The sequence below is a fragment of the Antrostomus carolinensis genome, unplaced genomic scaffold, assembly GCF_000700745.2.
Source record: "Antrostomus carolinensis isolate BGI_N321 unplaced genomic scaffold, ASM70074v2 scaffold10906, whole genome shotgun sequence".
NCBI classification, from domain to species: Eukaryota; Metazoa; Chordata; class Aves; order Caprimulgiformes; family Caprimulgidae; genus Antrostomus; species Antrostomus carolinensis.
Genome location: NW_010323945.1, coordinates 83,230 through 106,457, shown reverse-complemented (window position 1 = coordinate 106,457; position 23,228 = coordinate 83,230). Strand labels below are relative to the sequence as shown.

General features: G+C 38.4%; 1 protein-coding gene across 4 annotated transcripts in view; it reads right to left on the bottom strand.

Moving 5' to 3' along the window:
- PLCB4 (phospholipase C beta 4) overlaps positions 1 to 23,228 on the bottom strand; it is a 95,658-nt gene that overhangs the window by 2,792 nt on the left and 69,638 nt on the right. For 2 of the 4 annotated variants that reach the window (XM_010170760.2, XM_010170761.1), the window contains 7 exons: positions 22,776 to 22,891; positions 18,329 to 18,404; positions 12,191 to 12,366; positions 7,456 to 7,557; positions 5,716 to 5,773; positions 5,206 to 5,292; positions 2,985 to 3,021 (listed from right to left, as the gene is read on the bottom strand). In XM_010170760.2, coding sequence (XP_010169062.1) covers positions 2,985 to 3,021; positions 5,206 to 5,292; positions 5,716 to 5,773; positions 7,456 to 7,557; positions 12,191 to 12,366; positions 18,329 to 18,404; positions 22,776 to 22,891 — 652 coding nt within the window. The remainder of the gene's footprint in view (positions 1 to 2,984; positions 3,022 to 5,205; positions 5,293 to 5,715; positions 5,774 to 7,455; positions 7,558 to 12,190; positions 12,367 to 18,328; positions 18,405 to 22,775; positions 22,892 to 23,228) is intronic. The other 2 variants (XM_010170762.1, XM_010170763.1) reach the window with 1 other exon arrangement.

Here is a 23,228-nt window from a genome sequence, read left to right as displayed (position 1 = left end):
GTTGACCCAGAGGGCAAACTAACCTATCTAGCTTTATGATCAAGCTCCCAAGGATGAGGACAGGTTTAGGAATCAAAGAATCACAGCATTGCCTAGATTGGAAAAAATCTTTAAGATCATTGAGTCCAGTCATTAACCCAACACTGACAAGTCCCCGACTAACCCATGTCCCTCAGCACTATGTCTACATGACTCTTCAATCCCTCCAGGGATGGGGACTCCACCACTGCCCTGGGCAACCCCTTTCAATGCCTGAGAACCCTTTCAGGAAAGAAATTCTTCTTCAGATCCAATATAAACTTCCCTCAGCACAACCTGAGGCCATTTCGTCTTGTCCTGTCACTTGTTACTTGAACAGACCCACCCCTAACTCTTTGCACCCTACTTTCAGGTAGTTGTATAGAGCAAGAAGGTCTCCCCTCAGCCTCCTTTTCTCCAGGCTAAACAACCCCAGTTCCCTCAGCCACTCCTCATAAGACATCCTCTAGACCCTTCACCAGCTTCGTTGACCTTCTCTCGACACACACCAGCACCTCCATGTCCTTCTTGTAGTGAGGAGCCCAAAACTGAACACAGTACTCAAGGTGTGGCCTGGCCAGTGCCGAGTACAGGGGTGAGACAACTTCCCTGGTCCTGCTGGCCACAGAGTCTCTGATACAGGCCAGGATGCTGTTGGCCTTCTTGGCCACCTGAGCACACTGCTGGCTCATGTTCAGCTGCTGTCAACCAACACCCCCAGGTCCCTGTCTGCTGAGCATCTCTCCAGCCACTCCTCCCCATGCCTGTCGTGCTGCTGGGGGTTGTTGTGGCCAAAGTGCAGAACCTGGCACTTGGCCTTATTGAAACTCATGCAATTGGCCTCAGCCCTTTGATCCAATCTGTCCAGAGCCCTCTGTAGAGCTTCCCACCCTCCAGCAGATCAACATTTCCACCCAGCTTGGTGTTGTCTGCAAACGTACTGAGGGTGCACTCGATCCCCTTGTCCAGATCATTGATAAAGATGTTAAACAGGAGTGGCCCCAACACTGAGCCCTGGAGAACCCCACTCATGTCTGGCCTCCAGCTGGATATAGCTCCGTGGACCACCTCTTTTTGGGCCCAGCCATCCAGCCAGTTTTTACCCAGCCAAGTATATGCCCATCCAAGCCATGACCAGCCAGAAAAATGATGTGGGAAAAGGTGTCAAAGGCTTTACTAAAGTCCAGATAGACAATGTCCACAGCCTTTCCTTCATCCACTATAGGAAGAGGCAAACCAAGCTATGACTTTCTTTGGTGTAACTAACTGCTCTGTGTCCATCATGCAGGGAAGAATGTTTACTGTACTTGATTTACGGGAATTATGTTTCTCAGAAAGTTGTAAATGTTGTTCAGCCAGGAACTTTGCTACACAAGCTACAAGCTCACCTCTTCTGGATATGAAACACATATGTGCATATGGAAAAATAGACGGATGTAGATCTAAAGTAATGAGATGCACAGCTAGTCATTTTGCAAGGGGTTTCTGCAGATGTGCTATACATGCCTTCTTGAAAAATCTCGCCCTGTACTTTCATAATCATCGTCACCTTGGGGAAAAAAGTAATTATGATAATAGCAAAGCAACTGTCATAAATATGATTAAAAATTAATCAACACTCTCCATTTAAATGAGTTAAAAGCTTGAAAGTAATGAAGAAATAATTTTAACATGAAAATATGGAAACATAATAAATAAATCAATATGTACAACCTCTTCTGAAATGTTGGCTGGATTTTGCCTGTGTGTGAAATGAAATTCCAGCTAAAACTATACCCTGTGTTTGTTTCTTAGTGACTCACATTTCACATTTTAAGCCTGTGACTTGACCACTAGCACATAGCGTCCTATAAATATTCTCCATGACAATACATGGCGTAGGGAATTATTTTAGAAATAACTTGGTTTCACAGAACACATCAGCACAGGACCAGGATGCCCAGTTTTCCTAGTCTGAGGCTGGTTCAAGCAGTGCATTCTGACATGAACACACGAGCACAATACTTGAAGACAAGCCTTCTGGAAGGCAGTGTTGAAGCTGCAGTGAATTCATGAAGTGAGTGGCAGCTAATGGACTCTGCTTTCAAGATGCTTGCTCTCTAGTGAGATCTAAGACAGGCTAAGAACCATGTACAGTAAAAGAATTTTTTTTCCCCTAGCCTAATGAATGCTTTTTTCCTCATTATACGTCTGTAATAAATGTTGTTAAAGTGGGTGCTGTCAGACTCAGTGGTGTGAGATTTAAGTATGTTACCCATTCAAGAAAATAATTCAGATCAGGCAATACTGTACAACTGGAAGTTCAAGCCTAGTGCAACTATTTCCCTTGGTAAAACAAGGGTTAACAGAAATTTCTTGTGCGTAACCATTTGTTTAGGAAGCCACAGCAGCACAGCCACGTTAAATATAATTGCCGTACCTTCTAATGCGTTAGATTTTGAAGTGAAACTTAAAGTGCTGGAATTTAAAGTGTCTTCTTTAGACACTAAAAAGCTATTTCCAGCCATCTGTTCTGCATTCTGCTATTCTGAGTGTGGAATTACTAATCACCACGCTAATATATGTGGATACCTTTGTCTGTCTATCAGCATTAGCAGTTAATCATATGTATGTTAACACTAAAATAGTTTTCTTAGCTCAACAGACACTTCTCACAGCCACAGTTTAGAACTCTAAGCATATCTTTCAGTAACGACAGGTAATGTACAATACAAGTTAATCTCTACAAATATTTCCTCTGCGCATCGCTGATCATATGCATCTGAATTTGGGACGCTAAAGCACAAAATACTGCTAATATTGTGTCAGGCTCAAATATCTGTGCGCAAACAAGATTAACATTGTGTTCACTATGTCAATGGTACTTCCCAATGGTTGCATTTACAAGGACGGCTCCAATGATAATGATTTAATTTAGAAGGAAAGCACACTGAAATAATAGTTTGCTTATTATACATCCATCCTACCTTGTGTTTGAGACACTGCATGACAGGATTTCAAAAGCTGTTTGTACAAAAATAATAATGTCAAAATTGAGTAATACAACAAGAAGCAAATTAAATGAATGAAAACTGAAGTGAGATTGAAAAATTAATGCAAGAAAAACATACATAAAACAAAACAAATTTAAATTCGTAACAGTTTGTATTGAAGGCTGTTTCCACCCATAATTCTACTTTTCTACATTGTGTATTTGTATGAAAAATTTATTCTCTTGTTTGATCAGGGGGGGGAAAAAAAAAAATCACACTTTGAAATTCTTATTAAACAAATATCACCTGTATCTTGATCCAGCTAGCTTTCATACATCAATGTGTGTAACAACAAAGCCAGACCCAGCTGGGGGTGTGCACTGGTGCACTTTTGGGGCTAAAAGGAAGTGGTCAAAACAGCAGGTATGAAAATACATACTCTGAGGGATCAAATTAGAGTAAGTTAAAAAGCTGTGAAGGACTACCCCTGTGGTGGAGGCCACCACATGCCCACACCAAAAGTCATAACTGGCACATGAATGATCTTCCTTCATTTAATCACTGATGCTTTAAGCCGACTTCATCTCTGCACTGAAATGGAGTATGAGCAAGCTCATGTAGGCTGTTACCATCTCTCAGCAGTGGAAGCTGTAACCCTGTAACCCCAGGTGAGGGAAGAATCTAATTGCTGGAAGAGGTGTCTTCTTTAGTGACTCATGCTGACTTCCCAGCAAGCTCCCTCCCTTATACATAAAGCATTTATCACATTCCAGTTAAAAACACAACTATAATAACTCCCTCTTGTCCTTATGTTTTGGTATTTTTTAAATGGATCCAAAGCCCTCTGAAGCCACTGTAAAGAAACCACTGATAACACCTATCTCTCTATCAAGCCCATCATTTTTTGTCAACCAGAACAGTTTACAGTAGGGAGCTCTCTGTCATGCTCTCTACAAAGGTCCACTGTAGCCCAGTTGTCTCCCCCAGGTGCCTGCCTCCCCTGCAGATATTGCTCAGAAGCAGACTGACTGACAGATCCATTCATGCTGGATGTTGGAGACAACCTAGGAATTTTGGTTGCTGTCCAGAAGGGAGGTGGGAGAGATCAGAAGACATAGCCATGGTGGCTGGGGCTCAGTGGTAGCCGCTGCGTGCGATCCTACACGCTGTCATCGCCCTAGAAGTGAACTAGGCTGCAGCTTTTGGGGCTGTAGGACTCATCACCCTAGAAGTGAACTAGGCTGCAGTTTTTGGGGCTGTAGGACTCATCACCCTAGAAGTGAACTAGGCTGCAGCTTTTGGGGCTGTAGGACTCTCACCTGACAGTAGAAATATTTGATTTGCATGTACTCTTCTCTTCCCTCCCACTCTGCAAGATGGTTTTAATTCATACTATAATGTTTGCCAGAGAGTGCAAGTTCTGAACATTTAATAACAAAGAAGTACCTAAGCCTTAAAAGTACTGGGTATGAAATGCACCCCTTCCCTCTCATCTCACTGAACTACTGGGTGTGTTCTCCCTGCAGCTGACATTTCTGTAAATGCAGCACTGCAAGTCTGTGCAATTATTACAGCTTTGCCGGCTCAACCAAGGGAACTGCTCAGAACATAGCGTTGCTTCTACTAGAAATAAGATTAGAATTTTCCTTTCCTTGCCAAGTAGTTTTTCAATTAAAATAAAAAAAAAAAAGAGCTTATAAACTAGCAGAAAATAATAAGGTATTTTAATTAGGAAAGGGTGTACTAGTACAGATAAAACTCCCCATGCTATTATACATCTCTAGAATTCAGTCTAAACTGTTTCTTACTGTTCAGAGATGCTCTGTGCACGTTTCACCTCTATTTTACAATCAGCACTAGAAATATAAGTTCCAAAATGAAGGAAACAGATTTGCTTGAGGTACTTTTTGAGAATATTAAAATGGATATGCTGGGACTTTTATGACTGCCATAGCTAGCTAACAAGTGTCAACGCGGCTGAACAGCTGAAAGGACAGGCTCTGGCTAACCAGTCTAGCTTTCACATACTTATCTGAAACATATCTGGTTCTGTATCATTATTTAAGTCACCTCACCTCTTCATTTTAACTTCTCAAGTAGGTGAGTGACCACAAACAAGGTTATTTTCCCAAGTTTACATTCAGAAGCATTCTACTCAGCCTGATTCCGGTTACTGTTTTTGCTAGCTGGCTTTTAAGCCTTTAAAATAAGATACCTGCTCGTTCTGCTTCTCCAAGACTTCTAAATGCTCAAGTTGAACTTTTTTCAACTGATCCATTTCCTTTGACTGCTTCATTGCCAGCTGTAAGCAAAAGAAAATAACGGGGGGAAATGTAACACGTTATTAACAAGCACAATAAAAACTTGAAACGTACATATGTATACACACTGTCTTGCCTCCTTTGGATGGCACATAACATCACAGGAGGGTTATTATATCACCCAATTTTAAGAATAGCTATTAATATAATAACATATTTATGTTATACATATTATGTATATAATATACATTACATAAAAGTAGAAAATACGCAATAATGAATAGTAATTTTGTTAATTTAAAATAGCTTTCTCTTACATAAATGTCAGATCTTTTACACTCCAAGTATGTAGAACAAAGCAAGGACAAGCAGCTGTGTGTTTACTAGAGCTGGATTCTCAACAGAGAGAAATGAAAATGAATATCCAGAAATAGTGCCCAGTGATTTGTCAAGGCTATAGTTACCCTTTTTCTTTCTTCCAGGAACTTTTTTGTGTTGCTGCTGTTCAGTTCTCTGACTCGCCTAAAAAAATGCAAATATTGTCCATGAAGACTGATTGGAAAAAAAGAAACCTAAAAGCTACAATAGAGAGAATCACAAACTCATAAGGGTTATCTGGGTTCCTGATTAGCTGTACCACGTGGGATTAATGGCAAATTGTACACTCCTCTGGCTATGCACCTTTACACTTAGAGGTTTCCGAGTATATTGACAGTATGATTGAAGACTTGAAAAAAAAACAAACCAAAACCCAAACACAACTGTTGTGAATGAAGTTTGCTTTTTCCCTTACTCTAGCATGGTGGACAGAACTTAGATGTTTAATTCATATATCACTTACTGCACTCTGCTCTCAATTTATTTTGGTATCTAAAGAGTGCTACATCTCTTACCAGTGGTAATGGAAAAAATAATATGATGATCATAAGTAAAGTTAGAGCTTACCAAAGTGGTAAGGTTCTTAAAGGTGTTTTTTAAGTAAAAAGATAAGTGTACACTTAATATTTACATAAAATATTTAAGTGCAAAGTGTCTCTTCCTAAGATTTCCATCTAATTGCAAAGCCTGAAAACCAGAACTGCATTCAGACTGCTTTCAAATCTGGGAACAGATTTATCTTGGAGTCATCCGTGGAGGTCTTACATTAACATGTAAGCACACAGTTACCACAGGCTCTGCCAACTCGTCTTCCTGATGAGCTGAGTCTGTAATACTCGAGGGACTTAGTTCAGTGGGAACAAGTTCAAGACTTTTGACCAAAATAGCCCAGTGTCAAGGAGAGAATGTAAAAGAGGAAAGAATGAGCCCTAAAGACTTAGGAGACATCATAAAGTAGACACTGCTTTTATCTGTTTATTTGGAAACTTTTAAGACAAATAGAAGAAACTTAAAATAGCTATTATGCAGATCAATCCTCCAAAACCTCTCAGTAGCTGTTACTGGCAAGTGTCTCTGTAGTCTCTCAAGTCAATTAAAGCTGTCATCCCCAAACGTGCTGTGAATAAGCCACTTTGGCAAGTGCAGCAGTTCCCTTGGTTTGCTGAGCCTGGATGCTGGCCAGGTCTCCAGTGCCAGCACACAACGAGGGAGAGAGCTGCACTTCAGTTCAGGAGTGGAGAAGCAACATGTGTGCTCTTGTGGAGAACATCTCCTGCTTCTTCCCTCCTATCTTCCATCACCCTCCCTGCTAATTATAATCACTTTTAGCACTCCTTCCTTCTGTTCCACCTCTGTGTTATCAGTAGATGAGGGAGAAAGCCTTTCACTGCCACCACCTCCTGTGTTTTTAGTGATGCTGCCTCTCCAGTTACTCTAACTCCAACTAGAACCAAACCTCAGCCCCTCCTTCTCAGTATAGCCCTCATTTCATTTAAAAAGCAATAGCAAAAAAGTATAATGTGCTTTAAGGACAATCATTAAAATCCTTCAGATGTATTTCAATTAGATTAGACCTACACCAGTCTGTCACAGCTGATGAGTATAAAGAACCTTTTCATTTCCCTGATAAGAGCATTAAAGTTATTAAAAGGATAAATATGAGAAAAGCAACATTTTTCCTAAAATGGTAATCTAAAATATATATTCAGCACAATCATTAGACATTGTTTCCATACATAAAAACATGGTTTTAATAGAATTAATCCATGAGTCCACCTGTCAGCCTTTGACAGAATTCTTCTCAAGAGAGGAGATCTGATACTCACCTCTCTCTTTCTGCTTTATTTTTGATAGATTTGTCTTGGCTTATGGCTTTGCTGTTCTCCATGGATATTTTAGCCTGGTTGGCACGCATTTCTTTGCTTTCCCTAGGCAAAACCAAAGAAAGTCATTAATACCTAAAATGCAATTGTTGATGAGGTTGGTTTCCTGATATTACTCTATACTGTGGTGAATTCTGTCCTTGGAGGAAGAGGAAAGAACAAACCAGACAAACACTGCCTTCCTTTGAGCAGACTTTACACAATTTGAGCAAGCATTCAGAAATCTCCATTTGTTCTGCAGAATATAATCTGAAAGATCAGTTTAAAGCATTTTTACACTTTGAATGTTATAAAAGGGTATAAAATACTCCTTTCTCCCTAGTATATAAGAGTTGTCTGAGTATGAGCTACTATCAGCCATTTAGAAAATGGAATTTGTCTTTTAAAATCGCGTAAAAAATGTACACATCCGCTCAGAACGCTCAGAACACGACTGCAAAAAAAAATGTACACATCCGCTCAGAACACGACTGCAAATATGAATAGTAATAATATTTGCTAGCTATGGTATGAGCTGACAAAGACTTCTGCTTTGGGCCTGAAAAGAGCCTGTGGTTTATACTTTACATATATATATATATAAAATAATGTTGGGTTTCTCCTTTTGGCCCTGTGAACCTTGTAGCCTTTTGTGTGAAACAAGAGAGCTTCCTCATGAGGGTGGCAATCGCCTTCCAGGGGTACTGTCCCGACTGGTGTAGTTTGACTTGGGAGGTGGAAAACCTCTTCAGTGTTTCAGCCAGTGTATCAGAAAAACAGAAAATAAGTAAATAAATATCCTGTTGTTTTAAAAAGAAAAAGAGATTGTGATTCTTTGTGGGGAGTAACAGCACAGATGCTGACTTTCAAGAAATGGCTTATGAACTGTGAGTGAGCAGAAGGCTTTTTGTCACTCTGGGCAAGCCAGCCAAGCTCCAAAAAGGCCATCCCTGAAGGCTAGCTCTTGCTTTCTGCCTGCTTAGCATTCCAGCACTTGCACCTCCTGGTCTTAAGTGCTTGTTTAAATGGGAATTAGATATGTAAATCAGGCAGCAAATAACCAACAGATTGTAAAATCTCCAGTAGGGTATAAGCATCTAAAACTTACTTGTCGCAAGCCAAGGGATTGCTTTAGTCTCTTTTTCTGCACGTGATCTTAAGTAGAGCACTAAACAATTATTCTACTTATTAACCCCAAATTCTAAGTATTTTGTAAGCACAGAAGAGGAGGGGTGTGGCACATAACAGAGTGCTTAATTTAATGAAATGTCACTGAATCTTTTTTATCTTGCTTTCATCTCTAAAAGACATTAATCATTAAACAGCATGGGGAAACTCTGTTCCATGCCTTACATTTTCTACAGTTTAAAATTTTTATTAAAGAAATGCACTGCTTTTTTTCCCCTCCAAGAGTTTATAAGGTGAAACATTTCCTGAATACAGATTTAAAAGCAGTGTTATCACAGCAAAAATTAGACTGGATTCTAAAAAATGTTGTGTCAAGAGCACATTTCATTCCAGCAGTCCTTTCTCCAAATAAAAGCTTTTATTTTCTACACAGAAATTGAAGTGATTTTCAAGCACACTATCTTAAGACCACTACTGAAATAATTTATTTTTATTACCGTGTTCAATGATATGAAAAAGAGTTAAGTGTAGGTGTTCAAATTGATTTAGCCTATTTGCATAAGATACAATTTTAGAATGAAAGAAGTTAAGAGGATTAAAGGACTACTGTGCATCAATGATGATTTCAAAATGAGACTTTGGCCATGGATACGGCTGAAAGAGCCAACACATCTATATGGAACTGTTTCTCCATAATCTAGCTCCGAGTTGCACTGCTGTTGGGTCTTCTGGGTGTGTTGGGTTTTCACTGCTTGCAAGAAATAAAATGTATTATTAACAGAAGAAATGAAAAAATCTTATCTTCCTTTTAAAATCACCAAGAAGCACTTGTAGGCACCACTCCTTGTTTCTAAAATAGCGCTTCTTAAAGATGGGGCTAAAGTTCTAGTGTCAGTTCATGCTCAACTGCCTGGTGTGGGGCTTGCCTGGGGGTCTGGAGTTCAGCCCGTCCTGCCCTGGCTGACAGTGCTACGCCACCGTTAGAGAACTGGGTGGTGATGCCTATAGCCAGAGTTAACTGGGAGAAGTAGATAAGCCAAGGTGGTAAAGGATAAAAGGATTCTGAAAAACATGGCACGTGAACTGCTGATTTCCTACTGTATCATACTGACTGCAACTCGGAAATCGATACAAACATGTCTTTTAAAGGGCTACTTAACTTTAAGCATGTAAGTCTATCCTTGGAATTTTTAACCTATATTTAGATGACATTAAAGTGCATTAACATGTTATTTTATGTCACCAGTATTGTTTGAATGACTATAAATCTCTTCTTCTATTAAAAAAAACCCATACCACACAACTTTTCTTTCTCTCTTATTTTATCTGGAGTACATGGTGCTTGCAAATAACAGCTTCACGACCTCAGTTTCTGAAATGCTGCAACCTCACTACATCCAAATCAGTCAAGCTAACCCAGTCTGGGTGGCAGGGGGCACAGCATCCCCAGAGTTCAATAAGCTTCAGATTTTTTAGTATCTGCTGTCTTCTGCTTTGTTTTTAAATGAGCTCAAAGAACAAACTGTAATTGCTTTTTGTACTGCACATGGAGGGAAAGTATCTACCCTACAGCAGATAACTACATCATTTGAGATTACTGATCTCTCCCACTAGCCCTGTGTCCTCTGTTGTGATAGCTAACTCATTACCTGGGCTCACAGAGAGGGAAGCGGCGAGAACAGCATGCTGAGAGCACTGTCCACCTCCCACGCTGCTCTCAGATGGATCCTTTTTTCCCCTATATTTACCTGAATTGTCTCTTGCCTATTACGTACACCTGTACAGATAAATACATATGTATTTCTACACATAATATATTCTATTAAAAAGTTTACAAATTATTAATTGTAAAGTCTCTTTGGGGGCATTATTATTAACATTTCAATATTTCACATTCCAAATTCTTCTGAAATATTCATAGATTCAGACACAGTCTTAAATTTGTTTTAAACAGGAAAGTCCCCAGTCTGCACATCTGGGGGTTGCACACAAATTCCCAAATAAGCAGAAACACACTAATTGCAATGAATAAAGCAGAAAGAATTTTGAAGGTTATTACTCCCAGAAGAGCTGAGAAGAAAAAGTTGTCAGTATTTATCAGGATGTAGCCTTTGAGGTCAGGTTCTTAGTATCTCTGAAAATAGAAGAATACATGCACTGAACACAAATGATTTCTAATTAGAGAGCAAGATCCATTAAGAAGAATGTAAGAACCATTTACAATAAATTATATAGGACTGTTTAAACAATGTAGAGATGCAGAAATTCTAAACCCAAAGACAAAAACTATGAGAAAAAAGCTTAAACCCCCCCAAGCCTAAACCTTGTCCTAGTGTAGATAGAATAACTGCCTACAATGACAGTCTTTAGCAAAGTTATGAGAATAAAAAAGAAAACAAAACCTTACTTTTAAAAAGATGAGGGGGAAAAAGTCTTATTCCACACACAGGCTATACATTAGTAAATTATCTTCTAAGCACTGCAGCGAATTTCAAAGAGGACAGAAAACAGGACTCTTAAAAACAAAGTGATGTGATTTCTCTGACTGCCCCTTCCTCTGGCTAGTATCTTTTGAATGATGCATTTGTATTATAATTTAACAATTTTTTTTACTTCATTTTTGACTGGGTATTTATTGTAGGAAAGCTTGAATACATGGGTTAACATAGAGATTAACATAAAGATGAGCTCACTAAAAGCCTTTTGCTGGGACAATTCTCTGTTGGATGGAAAGCTTGCAGGTCCCAGCATGTGTTCTCTCTGATGCAAAGATAAGCTGTTTTTTTCACTCAGGAATTTAAAAAAATCATTTCAATTCCTTCTTCAAATGTAATTTATTTCTTCCTTTTTCTCCATGCTTTTTATGTGAAAGATGCTGAAGACAATTACACGTGAATATATACATGTATGAATATATATGGATGTACATGCACACACATTTTACATTTATATGCTTTTAGGCTGCTTTGCATAATAGATCATAGCACAAAAATATTCCTCTACTTACTGACATTTTTAACACTATGGATACAATGTGTATTTAATTTCTAATGGGCAGGATGGTTAATTACAAAAGCAATCAGACAGTAGAGTCATGCAATACCTTCTGTATGCCCAGTGATTACAACGGGATATTGTATTAAGATAATACGTCAGTCTAATGTAGACTCCTGCTACCTGTTGTTTTTATGATCTTACTCTTCATGGCTCTTTCTTATAATCACCAATGCTATAAACACACACATCCACAACTGCCAGCAACTCCAAAGGTTATTTCCATATTTGATACTTCTCAGTTTCCAGCCTCTGAATTGAAGTTCCTGGGTAAACGCAAACTATTACCGCTCTACTGCATCCACTGCCTTTAATGAAGTTCAGATAATCTAAACGAGCAAAGAAACCTGTTCCTGCATCTATCTAAACCTTGTATGACCACTTCTTTTACTTCTACCATGCAGACAGTCCAGTACATTTGACTGCAATACAAGAGCTGTCAACACAACAAACTAAAACGTTATACAAAGCAGTCAGAAACCAAGCCCTCATTATCAGGTAGCACTGCCCTGCTCACCTGTCATGTGAAAATTTTAGCTGCTGGGTTTGTTGTTCATGAGCATTAATCAGCAGCTTCTTTAGTAGTTCACACTGTTGGTTCAAGTGTAAATCACGGATTTCCTGCTCTTCGGCACTGTGTGTATTGATCATCTCAGACCACTCTTTAGTGTGCTGTGCCACGATCTCTTTGACCTGTAGAGAAGTAACAGTAGCCTTGTCAGAGGTTCTCACAAAGGCCAGGAGATCAACTACTACTGCTGCTGAAGATGATGTAAAGACAATCATAAAAAAAAGATTATAAAGAATGCAGCTAAATTGTGAAAAATGAAGTTACACAAATGACACTGCTTCACAGAGTAACAAAGCCATCGAGGACACTACTGCGTATTATAAAAGCAGATGTAAAACAACCCCTACTATTAGGACTCTATTATCTAAAATGCCCTAGATAAGCTGTCTGCATTTATACTCTTGACTGTACTACTGTTATTTTAAAACCTTCTCTAACACTGAGTTCATAATAAAATGGTTTCACATTTTTGGTTGCCAAGAAAAAAATATATATTAAAAGTATTGAATCTAACAATGGAAAAAACCTAGCGAGTGGAATTTCTCCCACTTAAATACAGCCTTTAATTTTTTTTTTTTTTTTGAGGGCTTAAATACAATCTTTGATTTTGTGGAGACAGCTTAACAAACACACCCAGTTTATAGCAAAATCTTCTATTTAATACAACCTTGAATCTGAAGATGGGCTACGTATCTTTGTTTTATACTCTTTAAGTCAGCAGGGAATCTGACAAGTATTCTTCTCTTATCTCCCAAGACTCCCAAGAATAATGAGATTAAAGTTTTGGAAAGTTCCCAAAAGACAATGTGAAGAAGTCTAAATCACCAGAGTTGTTGTTATAAAAATACACTGCACTCGATGATTTAGAAAAGAAGCTAATAAAAAAGATATATATTATTATCCTTTAATAATTATCTTTGGGTATTTTGACAAGCTATCCTACTTTTCCATAAATGGTATACAAAATATGCCTCACAATAAACCTATTTTCAGGTAGTCATTTCAGCTGCTACTATGGTAACTAATAGCATCTGGGTCATCTTCTGCGGAAGCTAAACGTTATTCTTCAAACCAAAAACTGACACCATATTGCTCAGAAAGTGAGAGACCGATGCCAGTATTTTAGGTGTGGGCCCACATGTGGCCTCTGCATAATCCAGAACAGACTCTCCTGCACACACTGATGATGGTGAAAGAAGAGGGGACCTTAACAGCCCCACTCTCCATTCTACCCTGGAGACTCTCCTTTGAAGACTGCCCTACACCAAGCTCATGTTGTGTAACAAAGCTGGACTCCTCATGAAAAAAAAAAAATCAAGTAATTTCATAATAGATCGGGGTGACTACCACTACCTGAAAGCCAGACTTGCATTTAACTACAGTTAAATAGTGGTCCCATATCAAAACAGATAGGACTGGAGGCAGAAGCAGCTGATAGAGAGCTACCTGGAGGTTTCTGCAGCTGTCAGAAAAAATACAAAAGCATTTTGAAGCAAGAGATTGGTATGACTAACATAGGCCTAATTCATCACGGTGTTTAAGAGTAGGTGTGCTTCCTGCAAAATAAGTCATGCTTATTTTTGTGTGTGTGGGTAAGTGTACTACTGAGCCTATCAGCTATGAAGTAATAAATCCACTGAAGGATGGGGAGCAGTCAGTGGGAGTACCATCTTTAATAAGATGTTCATAAAGCAGTACTGCCTTCAGAGCCCCCCAAAACCAGGAATATTCTGTTTCAAAATGGGTCAAAATAAATGCTTGGATGTTGGTAAGGAAAAGACAACTTATTTTTCCAACAGAATTTTTGAAAGGTTGAGGAGCAGACACTCTAGCTCACCTCTGGCACCCACCTCAGGGCCAAGTTTAGTCCAAACTCCTTGTATTGCTGATGCAAAAAGGTTTTAAAGCAGTTTTAAAGCAGGATTTATCCCATCTAAACATTGCCTGGAAATGCCTCTCATACCTACAGGGTCTCAAGTAACTAGACACTTCAGTTAGGTTGCACGAATCTCCTCTTAAAAGTGACCTCACTTAGCTTATCAACTTCCAGGGAGACCTAGAGGGACTTTGGGGGAGCTAAAAGTAAGTCCTGGGTGAAGTTCTTAGGAAAACCCATTCCTTATTTATTTTCAATGCAGAATTTCCAGATGGAGTCAGCTCCATCCAGAATTTGGTGAAAAAAAGGTACAGGTAGATCCAAAGTCCTGAGTAGCTGGGTTTAATTGGGAGCACAGCAGAAGAGGGACCACATACTCAAAAAACTTCTATGGTCACAATGTTATAAAGCATTAATACTTTAAAAAAAGACACGGGCTGTTATGTGGCCCAGGAAGCAGTCAGAGCCAGCAGCAAATCACACCCGTGTACCACACATACTGTCACAGGAGCCAACACATGGTTCCTTACATGGATCTGTGATTCAAATTGCCTCCCGGCAGAGAATGCTCTGACTGGGCTCTGCCCACTTTCAAACATCGTTAAAATTGTAGTGGGAACTGTGACAAAATATTCTCCTCCTCTGTGACTCTTCCACAGTTTGCCACTTCAGACTGGGTTTCAGACTAATTTTAAGTATTAGAAAGTCCAGGGGATATTACCATATGAGATCTGATTTCTAGTTATAGCAAGACTAGAATTACCATATGAGATCTGATTTCTAGTCATAGCAAGTTCCTCTACATTGCCCTAAAAGGACAGGTAGGCATTCCAGTAAACAAGAAAGAATATGCTTTTATTTAAAGCCTCTTTATACTGTAGAGGAAATGCAAAACAATCTTTGCATAAAAAAAGAATTGTGACTTAATAAAATAGTGAAACAAGTAAGTGTATAGTGGAAGCCATGGTGAAAGGAAGTATTCTGTGACTTAACTGCAAAGACTGTTTAAAAAGCCCAAACAAATGCAGAGAAACAAAGACTCAAGGGCCAACTGCAAATGAATAATGTGATTATTGTTTTTAAATACTTAATATTATACACCACAGAGGAACACAAAAGCAGGAATCCTATATGTCAGGTACACTGATACCAAAGAATCACAGAATCGTACAATATCTTGAGTTGGAAGGGACCTCTAAGGATCATCAAGTCCAACTCATGAAGAAGAAACCTGCAAGGAGACTTAAACATGGCAGTACTTTAAGTATTTAATTTGAGAAGATAGGAAGTAAGAATCATTTAAAAATTGCCTGTGTTCATGGACAGATGTGCTAGTGATGTGCTACTAATTTCAAAATTAGCATGCAAAGAAGCAGGTACAGCTCCTGCTCCTCGTAAAACAAGTTTTCTCTGGAGAGAAAGGGAAGATTTCTTAAATATCCTTCAAGCTAGAAGCCTCATTTCAGATAGAGCAAGATATAACCTGACGAGAAAGATGTAAAAGATTTGCCAAATACCAATTACAGGACTTGGAATACCCAATTTGACTCAGATTCAGATGACCTTAGAATTCAAATAATCCGTCCATTAAACAATCCGAAATCAAATTTTGCTGCAGATCTGTGATACACTTCAAAGTTCAGATGCAGTAAATTCAGCCCACATCCCTTCTTTTCTCCAATTTATTAACATCATAGTTAACATGTCTATTTCATTTGCACTGGGCTGTGCTCTTGTCCTACTTTCCCATTATTAAGGTAATATTGCTTATCCAAAAGGACAGGAAAAATAACCATTAGCTAACTTCTTTCTTTCCTTTTCTGAAGACTATGTTTGCAATCCTGTCCTTTCATCTGTTCCTACACTGGGCCTAAGAGACTAATTAGAATCTTGATAAGGAAGTTTCTTTTGCACAGCACATATGCAAGATGTTTGTTGAGTCACTAAGTTCAAGCAGGAATAATCTTTGAAGTAATCTTTCCTTTTTTTTTTCTTTTCATCCTCTGTCTGTTTGATATTGGGACCTACTTTTCTAATGCAGGGAAGTAACTTGCATCTGCTAGGTTAATTGTGTGTGAAGTACACATTGGGACATTCAACTCTAATTTAAATATTTTATGCCAAAATTGGGCTGGATGTTTCCTTATGACAGGAAGACTTTTGTAGATGAAAAGGTCTCTTTGGAGCTAGAAATGTGCATGCTCATCGTGACACAGAGCTGCACTGGAGGACATGAGCTGTAATTAAAGCTGTATTATGGTACAATCTGATATCAAAATTAGTGGCCCAAATGCTGAGAAATGCTGAACAACTGTTAATTAATCAAACTCCCACTCTATCAGTGTAATTCATTCAGCATCTCAGAATTTAATCTAATTGAATCGCACCTACCTGCGTCTAGGAGAAAAGTTAATTTCCCTATGGTCTTGAGCACTGTTTTCTAACCGGTTGCTTGCAAACCTCTAAATGATCTCCAGGAATAATTCAAGGACTCACACACAGCAATTGAAACAAAACTAGTCTGTGAGAATACTAAAATCAGTACATAATCTGCACAATTTTGATGGAACCACAGTGAGCAAGATATTGAAAATCACTGACCTAGAGAAAAACTACAGAGGTAGATGACTTGCGGAGGAGTTCTTTGGGAATTACCTGACACACAGAGGCTTGGCATTTCAAAGGAGCTTACATTTAAGTCTCCTTTGAAAATGTCATCCTAAAACTTAACATGGGAGCGGACAAAAATCAATCTCTTTTCCAAGTATTGTTTAAATTGAAGGGAACTAGTTTGATAGCAGGATTTTAAAAGGAACAAGAGCTCAGAAACTGCATACATTTGTGGGAAAACATGAGTCACATTTATTAGATCTGGAAGATAATGGCCACTTGGATGTGCCTTGTGTACAAATCACACCTCTTAACTCCAGACTGTGAATGACACAGGTAAGAAGCAGAGATCACAGCAAAGATTTTTCTGCACAACATAACTTCAAATGAGTTTTGAAGATTATGTCTGGATGATACAGAGCTAGTGCTCCTCAGAGACTTTCTTTCGCTAAGAAATGAATGAATTATCTTTTTAGTAAGTTGTCAACAAATTTGCTTTTATTTCAGGAAACGGTTCTGGACTTTTCATAGGAGAAGGAGATAGGGAAGTATCTAGGTTTTATTCCTGGGGATTTTCCTACTTATTCGGCTGAGCAGGCAGCAACAAGAAAGAAAACTTGTTTAGAAAACTAGGATCTTCTCCACATGAAATAATAAGACCAAAGAATAAAATCTGGAGAATAAAAGATGAAAAATCACCTTATTCTAGTCTCAGAGACATGGCTGCTTTTGTATTTTCTATACTTTTCTGATCCTTTTCACAGGTTTCAGTTTTTACAGTAGCTCTCCTGTACTGTGGTCAGTCTCCTGTACTCTTCTCCCTCCAGATAATTTTGTACCTGGCTGTGTCTTCTAGTGTACCTGCTACCCTCTAATTTGGATATCTTTCAGAAACTTGAAAGCACGTCAGCAGGTGGTAGATAAAACTTTCAAAGGAAATATGAAGTCGGTGAGCATAGTAGTCGGACAGAAGTATAGAGGAAGCAGCTCGAAGCAACTCAACGTGAGCCATAAATCACAGCTTGAGAACAACTTTTTCAAATGCACTAAGGTTGAGTCTCAGAGCACTTTTATACTCCAGCACTTTGGAGAAAACAATGCAACTAAGCAATGGAGAAAAAAAAAAAAAGAAATAAGAAAGCAGTTCAAGAACAACTTGGACTCCTTCCCTAAGAGACAGACTAGCAAGTGTCATCCATGGTGACAATGAGGGAAAATCACGGAATCAGAAAATAGTTTGGTTGAAATGAAAAAGAAACTTCTTTATGTAAATATTTTGAGAAAGTATTTAGCATTCACATTTCATACAGAATACATTTGTCTCTTTGTTTAGCCAGAACTGACACAAATGACCAGTTTAGTTTCATGAGGCATGAATACGGCACCTTCTTCAATAATTTTAAAAGGGCAGGAAACTGACATTGCTTTTTAAAATTTTTTTTTAAGAAACACTTTTAGACACTCGATTAGTCCCATTCTTTTCAACATGTTATTATTGCTGAAAATCATTCATATGCTTCCAAGAAAATTAACTACCACTTGGGTTTCAAAATTTCTCTTTCAGATGCTGCATGTGTTAAAATTAGCTGTTTGCTTACCTTAGATTTGTGATCTGATGTTAGTGTCTGAATTTTAATTTCCGTTTCTTTCTTCAATTCAATACAATTACTTCCTCTAAAAAAAAGGAAAATTGCAAATGTGTGCCACAAGTTAAACATCTTCCCATTCAGTCAGCTCTTACTAATTAAAATGTTAATCAAAGTTGAAGTGCTGCAGCGTATTGGAATGAGATTGTTTCTTCTGGCAATTTATTCACAACTTATAAAATATTGTTGGATTAATGATCATTCAATTCAAACACCACACGATTAATTCTAGATTGGTCCAGCAATTATTCTGTTGCTGAGGATATGTCAAGTATCTCCATTTATGGTACTTGGTTCCTTTTCCAGGCTTAAAATGCCTTGCCAAGAGAAACCAGTTTCTACCTGAAAACTTATAGGCATATTCATTGTCTTGCCATGATTTTAATCCTCTTTTTCAAAATGCTACTTCTTTTTAGTTTAAGGCAGAGAAAAAGAAATCATTTGAGTAACTACCTCACAGGGCAATTTGGCCATGCTAAATTTGAATGCCCATTGAAACGACCATCTGTGAGGAAACAGAAATGAATGGGTTGCAAAGAATCACAGAATGGTTTGGGTTGGAAGGGACCTTAAAGATCATCCAGTTCCAACTCCCCTGCCATGAACCTCAGTACCCTTGCAGACCACACCAACCAATGTGGATGAACCCAAGCTATTAGATACCTTATATGACTTGGAAAGCAACAAATCTTGAAGACAGCCCTCACCCCTGCAATAAGCTGAATTCAGCATGGCCTTTGTGTTTGGGTAAAGTTAATGGGATTGAATGCAAGTTGCAAAGCTTGTTTAATGCAGGAGGACTCTAAGGAGCAGGACTCCAAGGAACAGGCTAGTAAAATGCCTGCAGAGGACCTCTGCTAAAGCTCCCCGACGTGCCTGTGAGGAGATAGATGACTTCTACCTCTCACCCACAGAATTTCCTTCACTAAGCCAAATGACTTGGGCTGTGCGCTGGGTGGGACAGATGCACAAAAAAACTATTCCTTTGTAGTTACAAGAGGAATTTCAATTACTGTCTCACCAAAATCAATAAAGGTTTGAAGGCTGACAAGCTCCATCTTTGCCCATCTTCTTGTTCCCTTTTTTTGCAGTGAGGCATTTTTACAATAGAATACAAATTCACACATTGTGAGTCTCTGTTTTTTTGGTTTGGAATAATACAATACATTGAGAGGAGTCTATTTTAATGTCACTGTAATATTTCAGTGTCGGATCATCCACTGATGTAAAATGGTATAACTCCACTGAGTGGATGGAGCCACATTCATTTTATCATCTGAAGCTGGTTCTAATAAGAATGGTTGTTGCTTGACTGCAGTAACATTAATCCATGTTTGCTCTAGAAAAGAAGATTTATGAAACTCTTAACAAGTTTAAATCCTATTTTAATATCAAAGTACTTCTAAACTTATGGAAATTAGCAGAAAACTTTATCATCAAACAGTACCAGGAAAGCCCTTACTGAAAATAGTAGCGTGATGTGCCTTATGCTCCCAAGGGCTGCCAGAAGGACTAGTGATTTATTTTCGTCATAGCAAGGAAATTTTTGTAGAGATTTCTAACACTCATTTGACACTTTGGAAGTAATATAAAGCCATAGAGACAGGTTCTGACCACAGTTACCTCTGTCTGAAAAATGAACAGCTGCAAAGAAAGTGGTTTTTGATTATGCATGTGGGTAGCTGCAATCAGACTCTGGCTATAATTCATATATGATTTGTCATACACTATGAAAGAGACTGCTCCTTAGGTGAATCAAACACATTTTATCCCAGATTAGTCTAATTGGTTCAATCACTAGACTTTTCAGAATCCCAGTCGTCAAAACCACCAGCTGATCCCTTATCTGGAAATGCAGCTTTTCTTATATCTCAAGGCAACTTCCAGGCCAGGCTGGACATAACAAGAATTGTCCCCAGCTGCAGTGACATACGCCAGGGTTAAACCATCAAGTCACAGTTGTGAACAAATACCAAGGGACAGCTCAGCCCAATGCCACATGTTCATACTTATGCACACACACAGACACTTGAATTTGTGGACAGTCCTGATAAATCAGAAGGATCTTTATGTGTCCTCAACTCCATTTCAGAGTGGGAACACAAGCATACGCATCCCCATAAGCCTCTCCAAGATTTGTAAGCATTTGAAGTGTACAACAGAAATAACACAGGGAGCAAAATCTTGTCCCATCTGTCAGTGAATTAGCATGGGATTAAAAAAATTCTACTTTGCTGAACAATATACAGTTGACCTTTTTTGTCACAACACCATGTGGTAGAAATGGACCATGAAAAACAAAATCAGAAGAGAAATCTTCTATACACCTAGCAAAAGGATTTTTTTTTTCTGACAATTCCAATACGAATGCTTTGAAAACACATTTTCCATGTTCTTTTACAACTCTTATTGCTGGTAAAAGTTCCAAAATTCTAGCCAAGGAAACAGAGCATGTCCTAGGACACCTTATTTATCAGATCATTTCAGCTGAATAAAGTCTTTAAGTCTTAACCCAAATGTTCACTTTTAAGCATGTCCTTAAATATACTGCACAGTTGGGGTGAAGTGTGAAGTACCTTTCAGGGCTGCATACACACTGACCCTGAAGGAAGCCCCCAAAACACTTGGATACAGAATTATAAAGTGTTTTCACAGAAAGTCTGTGTTGTTAATGGATTTGATTTGGTTGTTAATTAGATACCCATAGTCACTCTTGTAACACTGAAGAGCCATCAGATGACCAAGAGCTTTAGATCCATGGAAAGTAAGGAGTCATGGCAAGGAACAGTGTTTTGCTGTGTATTGGATCTGCTTCTGGAGTACTCATTTATGCCTTTTTTGTTTTAATTTAAACTTTTTTTGGATATTTTAAAACTATCAGAAAGGCTTTGGTGTCCATGAGAAAATTGTTATAAAATTTAAAAAAGACACTGCAAGTAGCCAATGAAATTATGTCCAACTGGCAAATTATCAACTACTTTTTTTACCTGTCTCATTTCAGGTTAACTCTGGAAAGTATTGTTATCCATCACTTTCCAGTATTTACTGCACAGAGACAGCCATTCCCACCTTCAACTCTCTGAACACATCTTCATTTGCTGTTTTGCCTGGACAAGCAGAGGCACTGGCTTCTTCTCAGGCCAACAGGAATACTGACTCATGACTTCTCGAGATTCTTAAATACCAGAGCACTGGGAAACCTTGCTCCCCTCAAGATAATTTTGGTGCAATGACCAAGGATTAGTTCACTGCCACTGAAATCAATACCCTCACTGTAATTACAAATCCAGCTATATCAATAACCTTCTGCTGTGTTATATTCAATGGAAATTGAATCAAAGTCACATTAAATTAATTAGTCCTGTAGTTATTCCCTCTCTGTTTGGAGAAGTAGTAATTTTCTGGAAGGAACTACTTAGATTATAAGTATTTGGGTGCTTACAGTTCTCCTTTCTTGGACAAAAGAAAACCCAACATGAGCTTTTTGAAGAGTTTGTGAGCTTCTAAAAATTTAGTGAGGAGAATTCTCCTTACCTTGCTTACTTCTGGCAGTTCTGATTTTGCTCTGGTGCAAGTTTGTAACACACACACTCAAAACCCACTGCCATTCTAAATAATTTATAAAACAAGAAGTATTTGTGGAAGAATCCAACGCCAAAGAGGCATTTATGTTCGGTATTCAGCGAGTGAGTTGGTTGCCAGTTGTTGTTGCCAGATGACAACAATATGAAATTAAAGCTAACTATTAGCATAGCTTGATAGAGAACTAAATAAAGTAATTTCTGATTTAGGTCACAGTATTATTCTATAAACCACTGTCTCAATGAAATGCCAGTCATAGGGTGAGAGGAGAAACTGCTGCCAGATCACGCCGTGGCAGCAAGGCAACAGCAGGTCCTGCTACATAATTCCAAATGAGACTGTAAGAGGGACATTTTATTAAAGTCACCAGTATGTTCCAGGAACTTTTCTGCAAACTTCTATTATTCTAAAACATTCAGGATTTAGAAGTCAACTTCTCCCCCCAAATCAAATCATTGCTACCTTCTGGTCATTAGAGCTACTGAGGACCTTGGTCTGCTCCCACTGACCACAACAGTGACGTTCCCTTGAGAATGCAGTGAGACCAGATCAGACCACAGAAATAAAAATTTGAGGCAACTCCCTTGCTTTTACTTTTAAAGCTCTGACAGCAGAAGACTAGAGAAAGGCAAAGAGACTATAACATTTATGGCCCGTTGCTAAAGTCTTCAAGCAGCTCATACTCAGTTTGATGTAGGATGCTGGTTCAAGCTGCAATTCATTCATCTGAATGACCTTTTTATGAATGTTTTACTCCAGACTCAAAAGCATAAAATCTATTTTAAGTTTTAAAAAATAAAATAAAATAATATCTTACCCCTTCTTCTTGATTGCCTTCTCTAACATTTTCTCGTATGATACCTTCTCTTTATCATATTGTGCCACTATTTTGTCAATTTGTGTGCAGTGCAACTTCTGCATAGCGCTGTGCTCCTGGAAAACAGTAGGACCTTACAATTAGGTTGCTGGATTTTTAATGTTTAGTTTTCTTACAGTGTAAAAATATCAGTGCACAAAGAGATAACTTTGACAATGGAATTTAATTTGTTTGGTACTAATGGTTCCAGATATTCCACCATAAGTGCCAAAATATTTCTTCTTCGTTTGAAAAATGAAAATCTGTAGCGGACCTTAAAAATACGGTATACAGTTACCTTGAAACAAAAGAATGATGGGAAAAAAAATCTTTTTGAATAAATGTCCATTTAAATGCAATGTAAAAGATGAGATTTACAAGCTGAGACGGCATCATTCAAAGTTTCTGAATGCA